Source organism: Gymnoscopelus braueri (genome assembly GCF_963280865.1).
Source record: "Gymnoscopelus braueri genome assembly, chromosome: 2".
NCBI classification, from domain to species: domain Eukaryota; kingdom Metazoa; phylum Chordata; class Actinopteri; order Myctophiformes; family Myctophidae; genus Gymnoscopelus; species Gymnoscopelus braueri.
This window is the reverse complement of record NC_137604.1, coordinates 1,213,021-1,225,308: the sequence shown is the minus strand read 5'-3', so window position 1 is coordinate 1,225,308 and position 12,288 is coordinate 1,213,021. Positions and strand designations below refer to the sequence as shown.

Below are 12,288 nucleotides of genomic sequence, written 5' to 3'. Positions count from 1 at the left end.
GAAGCTGTCTCTGTGTATATATATATTATATTTAATATGTAATATAGTATATTGTATATTTAATATAGTATATTGTATATTTAATATAGTATATTGTATATTTAATATAGTATATTGTATATTTAATATAGTATATTGTATATTTAATATAGTATATTGTATATTTAATATAGTATATTGTATATTAGGATAACTTTGGCTGGGTCCTTCAGGCAGTCGAGGTGGCCACTAAGAAGCTGTCTCTGTGTATATATATATTATATTTAATATTTAATATGTAATATGTAATATGTAGTATGTAGTATGTAGTATGTAGTATGTAGTATGTAGTATGTAATATGTAATATGTAATATGTAATATGTAATATGTAGTATGTAGTATGTAGTATGTAGTATGTAGTATGTAGTATGTAGTATGTAGTATGTAGTATGTAGTATGTAATATGTAATATGTAATATTTCAGGATAACTTTGGCTGGGACCTCCAGGCCGTGGAGGTGGCCACTAAGAAGCTGTCTCTGTGACTGATAACTTTGGCTGGGTCCTCCAGGCCGTGGAGGTGGCCACTAAGAAGCTGTCTCTGTGTATATATATATTATATGTAATATGTAATATGTAATATAGTATATATTATATATAATATGTAATATGTAGTATGTAATATAGTATATTGTATATTGTAGGATAACTTTGGCTGGGACCTCCAGGCCGTGGAGGCAGCCACTAAGAAGCACGAGGCCATAGAGACGGACATCACAGCCTATGAGGAGCGTGTTCAGGCCGTGGTCGCCGTGGCGAGGGAGCTGGAGGCGGAGTCTTACCACGACATGAAGCGCGTGGCGGCCAGGAGGGACAACGTGCTCAGACTGTGGGAGTATCTACTGGAGCTTCTGAAGGACCGGAGGAGGAGACTGGAGCTCAACCTCATGATGCAGAGAGTCTTCCAGGAGATGCTGCACATCATGGACTGGATGGACGAGATGAAGGTATTATTATTATAATAATAATAATAATAATAATAATAATATCATGGACTGGATGGAGGAGATGAAGGTATGATTATTATAATAATAATAATAATAATAATATCATGGACTGGATGGAGGAGATGAAGGTATGATTATTATAATAATAATAATAATAATAATATCATGGACTGGATGGATGAGATGAAGGTATTATTATTATAATAATAATAGTAATAATAATAATATCATGGACTGGATGGACGAGATGAAGGTATGATTATTATAATAATAATAATAATAGTAATAATAATAATATCATGGACTGGATGGACGAGATGAAGGTATTATTATTATAATAATAATAATAATAATAATAATATTATGGACTGGATGGATGAGATGAAGGTATTATTATTATAATAATAATAGTAATAATAATAATATCATGGACTGGATGGACGAGATGAAGGTATGATTATTATAATAATAATAATAATAGTAATAATAATAATATCATGGACTGGATGGACGAGATGAAGGTATTATTATTATAATAATAATAATAATAATAATAATATTATGGACTGGATGGATGAGATGAAGGTATTATTATTATAATAATAATAATAGTAATAATAATAATATCATGGACTGGATGGACGAGATGAAGGTATTATTATTATGATAATAATAGTAATAATAATAATATCATGGACTGGATGGACGAGATGAAGGTATTATTATTATGATAATAATAGTAATAATAATAATATCATGGACTGGATGGACGAGATGAAGGTATTATTATTATGATAATAATAATAATAATAATAATATCATGGACTGGATGGATGAGATGAAGGTATTATTATTATAATAATAATAATACTAATAATAATAATATCATGGACTGGATGGACGAGATGAAGGTATTATTATTATAATTTTAATAATAATAATAATATATATATGTCACAGGGAAATTGGCATTCTTTGGGAAATTGGAAAGGTTTGCTCGTTCTTAGGCGCGAGGCGGGACTTAGGCGCGAGGCGGGGCTTTCCGAGACAGGGTTTTTTATGCGAGGCGCTCCTCCTCGCGAGGAGGAGGAGGAGGCGGCGGCGCGAGGCGGGGCTTTAATGCGAGGCCGGAGGAGGAGGAGGAGGAGGAGGAGGAGGCGGCGGCGCGAGGCGGGGCTTTAATGCGAGGCCGTGTGAGGAGGAGGAGGAGGAGGAGGAGGAGGAGGAGGAGGAGGAGGAGGAGGAGGAGGAGGAGGCGCGAGGCGGGGCTTTAATGCGAGGCCGGAGGAGGAGGAGGAGGAGGAGGAGGAGGAGGAGGAGGCGGCGGCGCGAGGCGGGGCTTTAATGCGAGGCCGTGTGAGGAGGAGGAGGAGGAGGAGGAGGCGGCGGCGCGAGGCGGGGCTTTAATGCGAGGCCGTGTGAGGAGGAGGAGGAGGAGGAGGAGGAGGAGGAGGAGGAGGAGGAGGAGGAGGAGGCGCGAGGCGGGGCTTTAATGCGAGGCCGGAGGAGGAGGAGGAGGAGGAGGAGGAGGAGGAGGAGGAGGAGGAGGAGGAGGAGGCGCGAGGCGGGGCTTTAATGCGAGGCCGGAGGAGGAGGAGGAGGAGGAGGAGGAGGAGGAGGCGCGAGGCGGGGCTTTAATGCGAGGCCGGAGGAGGAGGAGGAGGAGGAGGAGGAGGAGGCGCGAGGCGGGGCTTTAATGCGAGGCCGGAGGAGGAGGAGGAGGAGGAGGAGGAGGCGCGAGGCGGGGCTTTAATGCGAGGCCGGAGGAGGAGGAGGAGGAGGAGGAGGAGGCGCGAGGCGGGGCTTTAATGCGAGGCCGGAGGAGGAGGAGGAGGAGGAGGAGGAGGCGCGAGGCGGGGCTTTAATGCGAGGCCGGAGGAGGAGGAGGAGGAGGAGGAGGAGGAGGAGGAGGCGCGAGGCGGGGCTTTAATGCGAGGCCGTGTGAGGAGGAGGAGGAGGAGGAGGAGGAGGCGCGAGGCGGGGCTTTAATGCGAGGCCGTGTGAGGAGGAGGAGGAGGAGGAGGAGGAGGCGCGAGGCGGGGCTTTAATGCGAGGCCGGAGGATGAGGAGGAGGAGGAGGAGGAGGAGGCGCGAGGCGGGGCTTTAATGCGAGGCCGGAGGAGGAGGAGGAGGAGGAGGAGGAGGAGGCGCGAGGCGGGGCTTTAATGCGAGGCCGGAGGAGGAGGAGGAGGAGGAGGAGGAGGAGGCGCGAGGCGGGGCTTTAATGCGAGGCCGGAGGAGGAGGAGGAGGAGGAGGAGGAGGAGGAGGCGCGAGGCGGGGCTTTAATGCGAGGCGGACCTGGCTTTTGTTGTTTCCCCCCACATATTCAATTCAATTCAAACTTTATTCCAGACACACAGGGGGTCCATATTTCATACAGATAAAAACAAACAGATTAAGAAAGTAAAATAAATAAATAAAAATAGATAAAAACACATAAAATATACAGGGACATACTATTACATACAAATCACACATAAAGACTATTTCTCCAGTGATTCCGTAGTCTGGATGAGTACCGGAGACAACTTTTCCCAGGATTGACTAAATCCTCAATAATACTATTCCTGGACTCATCCAGGCGAGACATAAACCCATACATAGAGTGCCTTAAGAGAGCCTCACAGGTGTGTATACCACATGTCACAAATAAGTGACTGGCACTATGCCATCTGGGGACCTTAAGTAGAATCCTCAAGGCATCATTGTATGCTACCTTGAGCCTCTGCATACTACCCTTCTTGTATGAGCTCATAGCAACCAGGAAGCTGAACACGCGTTCACACACACACGTGATAATAGTTATTGTCCATGACAGAGGTGCGCCGACTCAGCAGAGCTTGAGGCCGAGTTGTAAACCGATAGGGGGAGAATTGATCTTTTCATGGGTTACTATCCACCACGACACACATGTGTGCATGTGCACATGTGCACACATGCACATGTGTGCGTGTGCATGCGTGCGTGTGTGTGTGTGGTGGGGGGCTCTAGTCTAGTGTGGCTTGCATTGCCCTCTAGTGTTGGTTCTACAGAATTGCCGGGGGGGGGGGGTGAAAACGAGCGCTCCTTTTCCAATTTCCCTGTAACACATAGACATAGACATAGAGCCTTCGTCCTACTCCTCCCGCTCAACACTCCCTCCCCCCCGCCCGGCTCTCCTCCCCCCCGCCCGGCTCTCCTCCCCTGAACACGGGACCAAATTGTGTTGGTATATAGACGCTCAACGAAGCCGGATGCACGGCGGTGGATTCAAACCCACGACCTCCGTGGTGGTGGGCAGTGACTTTACCACTGAGCCACCCGACCGCCTGAAGTAACCTCTGTGTGTGTGTGTGTGTGTGTGTGTGTGTGTGTGTGTGTGTGTGTGTGTGTGTGTATATATATATAGATGTTGCTGCTGTCTCAGGACTATGGTAAACATCTCCTGGGTGTGGAGGACCTCCTACAGAAACATGCTCTGGTAGAAGCTAACATTTCTGTCCAGGCCGACCGGGTCAGGCAGGTCAACGCCAACGCTCAGCGGTGTTCCATCAACGGAGACGGTGAGAACCTCCAACACCTGGACATACACCTCTACACCTGGACACATTAACACCTGGACACACACCTCTACACCTGGACACATTAACACCTGGACACACACCTCTACACCTGGACACATTAACACCTGGACACATTAACACCTCTACACCTGGACACTTTATAGTTCACCCACAAAAAGTCTTCTACTGGAGACTCCGCCGGTCATCAAATTATTGTCTCAGGAATGTGTCAAAAACTAAACAAATCTCCATGAATTCAAGGCTTCATGGGGTTTAACTGATAGAAAAGAAGTCATTTTTTGGGTGAACTGCTCCTTTAATGTTTTAATCCAGTTATGCAACTGAATCATATGTTTTTATATGTTCACTTTATGAATCAACAGTGATTCACTTCATTCACATGAAGACATATTTTATAAATAGTTTTTGTATTCATATTGTGGTCGTGCAGATTGACTTGTTTTGGTGCAATGACGTTTATCAATGCTTTTACAGTCATTATTTCATTTCAAGCTTTCCCCCCAAAAACTGTGTCTATTCATTCAGCATGTTTTACATTTGATGGATATAAATATTTATTTAGAGCACCGAAGTCTGACGTCACTGCCGCTAGAGGGCGCTGTCCCCCTGGGTTGTGGCTTTATTTTTTTGTGTTGAAACTCCCATAGGGGAATCTTAGATCAAGTCATATAAGAACTGTGTTCCAGAGGGGGGCTCTGCATCGTGTTTCTAGAGAGAATTGAAGAATTGTCTCCAGGTTATAAGTCATGTGACCTCCAGGATGTCTTAATGATCTATAACTGTTAATTGAACTATTTTTACTTAACTATGTCTCCAGGTTATAAGTCATGTGACCCCCAGGGTGTTTTAATGATTTATAACTGTTCATTTAACTAGTTTTAATGATTTATTATGATGTGTCTCCAGGTTATAAGCCGTGTGACCCCCAGGTCATCGAGGACAGGGTGTCCCACATGGAGTTCTGTTACCAGGAGTTGTCCCAGCTGGCTGCAGAGCGCCGGGCCAGGCTGGAGGAGTCCAGACGTCTGTGGAAGTTCTACTGGGAGATGAGCCAAGAGGAGACCTGGATCAGAGAGAAGGTCTGTCTGATGGACTTGACCTGTTAGAGGTTAAAGGTTAAAGGTCTGTCTGATGGACTTGACCCGTTAGAGGTTAAAGGTTAAAGGTCTGTCTGATGGACTTGACCCGTTAGAGGTTAAAGGTTAAAGGTCTGTCTGATGGACTTGACCCGTTAGAGGTTAAAGGTTAAAGGTCTGTCTGATGGACTTGACCTGTTAGAGGTTAAAGGTTAAAGGTCTGTCTGATGGACTTGACCTGTTAGAGGTTAAAGGTTAAAGGTCTGTCTGATGGACTTGACCTGTTAGAGGTTAAAGGTTAAAGGTCTGTCTGATGGACTTGACCTGTTAGAGGTTAAAGGTTAAAGGTCTGTCTGATGGACTTGACCTGTTAGAGGTTAAAGGTTAAAGGTCTGTCTGATGGACTTGACCCGTTAGAGGTTAAAGGTTAAAGGTCTGTCTGATGGACTTGACCCGTTAGAGGTTAAAGGTTAAAGGTCTGTCTGATGGACTTGACCCGTTAGAGGTTAAAGGTTAAAGGTCTGTCTGATGGACTTGACCTGTTAGAGGTTAAAGGTTAAAGGTCTGTCTGATGGACTTGACCTGTTAGAGGTTAAAGGTTAAAGGTCTGTCTGATGGACTTGACCCGTTAGAGGTTAAAGGTTAAAGGTCTGTCTGATGGACTTGACCCGTTAGAGGTTAAAGGTTAAAGGTCTGTCTGATGGACTTGACCCGTTAGAGGTTAAAGGTTAAAGGTCTGTCTGATGGACTTGACCTGTTAGAGGTTAAAGGTTAAAGGTCTGTCTGATGGACTTGACCTGTTAGAGGTTAAAGTTTAAAGGTCTGTCTGATGGACTTGACCCATTAAAGGTTAAAGGTTTCATGACATGTAGGTTTTACAAACCATTAAAAGTCTTTATCATGGTCCTTCAAACGCCTATTAAAAGGTGTTAAAGGTAAAGGTAGGGTAAGTGATTTTCTTTGGTTAAAATAAGTGTTAAATAGCTCTATATTCTGTTAGTATTCATTGCTATAGTGTTTGTTCAGTAAAAGGAGTCTCCTTGTCTCTCCAGCTCTTTATAAAACACAAAATACATTTTCGTTTCGTTTCATTTCCAATTTTATCCAATCAGGATAGAGAACTCAATCAGGATATAGATTAAACAAGTGGAATTGGAAGTGATGACACTAAGAAATGAGCAGGCAAAATTGGAACTGGAACACTATAAAAATGAAGCTTAAAAATGGGTACTTTCTCCTGATTGGCTGAATATAGTGCTTTAACCTTTTAACAAAATACTTTTTGTTTTAACCAAATAATATCAATTACCCTACCTTTAACTGAAGAATCCACTCCAGTGAGCCATGGCAGGTTTTTTTCTCTCTGTGCTCTGAGGCCTCTTCAGCTGCACAATGAATATAAAACTATTTGAGGGGTTTTGCCTGTCAATCATCGCCTCAGCTCCGCCCCCCCCCCCCCCCCCCCCAAAGGAGAAGGATAGGGGTGGGGAGGGGAGGAGAGGGGGCGGGATTAATGGACTGTGACGTCAAAGTCCGCGGTCCAATCACAGGCCTAATTATTCAGAAAACCCCAGACACAGACCACAGAAAAGCCGCTGAATGTTTTTCAGGTTTTTTTTGGGTGTAATTGGAGTCAGGAAACCAAAAAACAAACAAACAGAAAACAATACATTTGATGTCATGAAACCTTTAAGACTTGTTAATATAGAGAAGGTCTGTTCTAATGTTACTTAAAGAACCTTTAATGTCGTTGTTATTTAGTCACAAGACTTTTCATTGGTTCAGTATTCATGGAATATGTCTACGACCGTCACCCAATAAAGTTTAAATTCTGGATGTGTGTTTTTGTTCCCTTTTAGGAGAGCATCGTGCGCTCTGAGGAGCGCGCACGTGACCTGACGGGCGCGCTGCGCCTCCTCTCTCAGCACCGCGCCTTCGAGGACGAGATGACCGGGAGGGCGGGGCGTCTGAAGCACACCGTGTCCGAGGGGCGGAGCCTGACGCTGGCGCCCGGGCACTTCGGCACCGCCAAGATCCAGGAGCGAATCGCAGAGGTGGAGGCCCAGTGGGAGGGGCTAGAGGCACTGGCCGCCGAGAGGTAAAATAATTAAGCCTAATCTACAAGAGAGCAAAAATAAAAACCTGTAGATTCAGCCTATTTCTGGTTATGCTTTATTTTAAGATTGATGAGTATTTGAAATGGTCAAACTAGCGATTTTTTAAAAATTGTTTTATACTTTTTATAGTTCTGTCTAGGTGAGGTCATAATATATCTATGTTCTTAGGAAAGTTCAGCAGTTATAATAATATTAATCCATCCATCCGTCTTCAACCGCTTATCCGGAGTCGGGTCGCGGGGGAAACAGTTCCAGCAGAGAGCTCCAGATTTTCCTCTTCCTGAGCAACATTAGCCTTGTGAACAAGACCCCGAGATACTTAAACTCCTTCACCTGGGGCAAAGCCTCATTCCCTACCCGTGGGGCAAAGCCTCATTCCCTACCCGTGGGGCAAAGCCTCATTCCCTACCCGTGGGGCAAACCTCATTCCCTACCCGTGGGGCAAACCTCATTCCCTACCCGTGGGGCAAAGCCTCATTCCCTACCCGTGGGGCAAAGCCTCATTCCCTACCCGGACTGCACAATCCATCGGTTTCCAGCTGAGAACCATGGCCTCTCATTAATAATCCTACTACTATAATTGAAATGACCTCCAAAAGTTCGTCGGGGGTAAAAGTACGTACGATCGCTCCACTTACCTCCAAACTTGCCACAGACTGTTGATCAGAGCTCTGGCTAATATTTAGGCTTCTTTCCCCGCCTTCAATGTACTTACATACAATTAATATAAAACTACATTTTAACATTGTAACATTTTAACTTTGGCCGCTAAGACCCCACCCTACTGCGCATCTCCATATATGGCCATATCAGATGGATCACTGGTGCAACGTAGCTGGGATGTAGCTGATCAGGCCTAGATGTGAGGGCCGCGTATTAATAATGATGATAACTATGTTCTCAGGAAAGCAGCGTTGGAACAGGACCTGGCTGTTCAGCAGTTATAATAATAATATTAATAATATAAATTATTCTATGTTCTTAGGAAAGCAGCGTTGGAACAGGACCTGGTTGTTCAGCAGTTATAATAATAATATTAATAATATTAACTATTCTATGTTCTCAGGAAAGCAGCGTTGGAACAGGATCTGGCTGTTCAGCAGTTCCATGCAGACGCTGATGATGTTGATGCCTGGACTCTGGACGCTCTGAGGAGAGTGTCTTCTGTAGAGACTGGACACGATGAGTTCTCTACTCAGGTTATTATATCTAATAACTATGTAATAATATAATATAATAACATGGACACTCTAGAGACTGGACACGATGAGTTCTCTACTCAGGTTATTATATCTAATAACTATAATAATATAATATAATAACCTTTTTGTCCATTTGTCTTCAAACTCGTGGGCCCTGACAGCACATCTTACACATTGCTATAACACCTGTATATCCACACAGTTTGGGGCTGAACAACAAGTTGAATGATAAATATAGATCTGATGATGATGTTCCATGCATGTTAACATCATTATTATTCCCACCATTACTTATTATACTTCATTGTTTTTACACTTTAGAAACAAATGAGCATTTAACATGGAGCTGACATAATGTTTAGCTAGTCCACTGGACCTGTGTCTGTCTGGGGATTATTTATAATAACTACTGTATAATAACTATAGTACTCATGCTCTGCCTAGCTGTGTGTGTGTGTGTGTGTGTGTGTGTGTGTGTGTGTGTGTGTGTGTGTGTGTGTGTGTGTGTGTGTGTGTGTGTGTGTGTGTGTGTGTGGTCAAAACTATATATAATAACCATAAACTGTCCATATAATGTCCATTCACTCAGGCTCTGGTCAGGAAACATAAAGATGCAGCGGCCGAGGTGGAGAGTTATAGATCTGTTATTGACGCTCTGATGGAACAGTCTGCTACACTACCTGAAGACCAGGTAATAAACAATACATACAATATACACACACACCACTACACACCTAACAAACAATACATACAATATACACACACTCCACTACACACTACCTGAAGACCAGGTACACACCTAACAAACAATACATACAATGTACACACACACCACTACACTACACCTAACAAACAATACATACAATGTACACACACTCCACTACACACTACACCTAACAAACAATACATACAATGTACACACACACCACTACACACTACACCTAACAAACAATACATACAATGTACACACACTCCACTACACACTACCTGGAGACCAGGTACACACCTAACAAACAATACATACAATGTACACACACACCACTACACACTACACCTAACAAACAATACATACAATGTACACACTCACACCACTACACACTACCTGGAGACCAGGTAATAAACCATTTCTATATGCTCCAATCACAGCTCATTACTATATGCTCCAATCACAGCTCATTACTATATGCTCCAATCACAGCTCATTACTATATGCTCCAATCACAGCTCATTACTATATGCTCCAATCACAGCTCATTACTATATGCTCCAATCACAGCTCATTACTATATGCTCCAATCACAGCTCATATATGAGCAGTATTGTAATGTGTGTGTGTGTGTTTGTGTGTGTGTGTGTGTGTGTGTGTGTGTGTGTGTGTGTGTGTGTGTGTGTGTGTGTGTGTGTGTGTGTGTGGTAGGTGTGTGGGCGTGTGTCCTGCATGGAGGAGCGCTACAGGGAGGTCTGTGAACTCAGTGCTCTCAGACGTCAGGCCCTGCAGGACGCTCTCTCTCTCTACAGGATGCTGGGCGAGGCAGACGCCTCAGAGAGATGGATCAACGACCAGGAGCAGTGGCTGAACGGGATGACCATCCCAGAGAGACTGGAGGACCTGGAGGTCATCCAGCACAGGTGTGTGTGTGTGTGTGTGTGTGTGTGTTGAGATACCTGTCGTTATAGGATGTAAAGGGTTAAAGTTGTTTCCATCATTCTGATTGTTTAGAAAATGACATAAAACACAACAACACACATTAACACTCATCACATTAAATGTCCACCTCACAACCCACAGTGCCCCCCAGTGGTCAATCTACTGTTACTACATGGTAAATGTATTTACACACACAATCAATCATATTAGCATACAGTAGATAGATGCTTAATCAGTCACACATTTAAATAGGAGCTTAAAGCAGTTATTCAGATATCCCTACAGCATTTAAACATGAGCTTAAAGGGACAGTTCACCCCCAAAATGACTTTTTTTCTTGATGACCGGCAGTGGTTCCGGTAAGAGACTCAAAGAGTATACTTTGTGTCTCCTACCGGAACCGATGCTGGTCATCAAATTATTGTTTTAGGAATGAGACAAAAACATATCTATGAATTCAAGTCTCCATGGGGTGACTAATACATAGAAAATACGTACTCTTTTGGGTGAACTACTCCTTTTTAAAGCTTTAACAGTTATTCAGATATCTCTTCATGCCAAACACGAGTATAACCGTTGTTGAAAAATACACCCGTTTACTGCCAACAACGAGTATAACTGTGTCAAAAAAAAAAAGAAAAAATCCACACAGAACCAGAGATATCACGATCCAAAGATTTCTAGCTCCATTCACTCCTTGGTTAACTTATTACTTTAAAAACCTGTATCTCGGCTCCTGTGTACTTTTTTTTTTTACCATGTTATTTTGGGAAAAACATGCTATTTTCATCTGGCTGCAATTATGGAACGGATTACCGCTATCGGATTATTTTTTTCCACGATTCTACGAGACTCCTGTGTGTGTGTAATGAGGGGATCACCGTGAGGACGGTGATCACGGAAAATATTTTGTGACTACTTAAAAAATGTTTTTTTAACATTGCAAACAATGCTGGCAGTGGGGGAAGTAAAAAAAAAATCCCCTCTGACAGGGAATGTGTTAAGACCTACAGTATATCAGCTTTTAAGTGTGGTGTCGTGTTTTGTCCACAGGTTCGAGAGCCTGGAGCCAGAGATGAACAGCCAGGCATCGCGCGTTGCCGTGGTGAACCAGATCGCCCGGCAGCTGACTCACAACGGACATCCTGGGGAACAGGACATCAAAACACAACAAGATAAACTCAACAACAGGTATGTCATGTAACTGAGTACTTTTACTCAAGTACAGTACAGAGTACAAATACTCTGTACTGTAGTACCCGGTACATACTGTACATAAAGTCAGTGGTGTAAAGTAACTAAGTACATTTACTCAGAAACACTCACGTCAAGTAGATTGAACCATTTATTGCAACACATGGAATACAGTTAAACGTGAAGCTCTTTAAGATGTTTCCCTGCACTTTGCTCAAGCAGCATGCTAAGATGTTTCACTTTGCTCAAGCAGCATGCTAAGCAAAACCAGGGAACATTTAAGGAGGAGGAGGAGGAGGAGGAGGAGGAGGAGGAGGAGGGTTAGGCAGCTAAAGCAGCAGCAGAAGTATTAGCAAAGCATCAAGAGAAGCAGAGATCTAATGAGTGGAGAAGCCATATTTAAAGGAGCCGCCCTGTTGAGAGCGTGAGCTCTGATTGGAGAGTAGGAAAGTGTGACTGACAGCTGATCATAAACATAAAATGCATACATTGTCACACCAT

At 43.5% G+C, this 12,288-nt stretch overlaps 1 protein-coding gene across 5 annotated transcripts in view; it reads left to right on the top strand.

Annotated features, from left to right (window-relative positions):
- The window catches only part of LOC308077757 (spectrin beta chain, non-erythrocytic 1-like), a 113,833-nt gene that overhangs the window by 57,738 nt on the left and 43,807 nt on the right, over positions 1-12,288 (top strand). For all 5 annotated transcript variants that reach the window (XR_013932443.1, XM_080418662.1, XM_080418664.1 and 2 more), the window contains exons 13-20: positions 684-986; positions 4,376-4,529; positions 5,457-5,629; positions 7,486-7,724; positions 8,810-8,942; positions 9,535-9,636; positions 10,363-10,574; positions 11,647-11,784. Coding sequence is in view for 4 of the 5 variants with exons in the window: in XM_080418662.1 (XP_080274788.1) it covers positions 684-986; positions 4,376-4,529; positions 5,457-5,629; positions 7,486-7,724; positions 8,810-8,942; positions 9,535-9,636; positions 10,363-10,574; positions 11,647-11,784 (1,454 nt within the window). In the remaining variant the exon portion in view is untranslated. The remainder of the gene's footprint in view (positions 1-683; positions 987-4,375; positions 4,530-5,456; positions 5,630-7,485; positions 7,725-8,809; positions 8,943-9,534; positions 9,637-10,362; positions 10,575-11,646; positions 11,785-12,288) is intronic.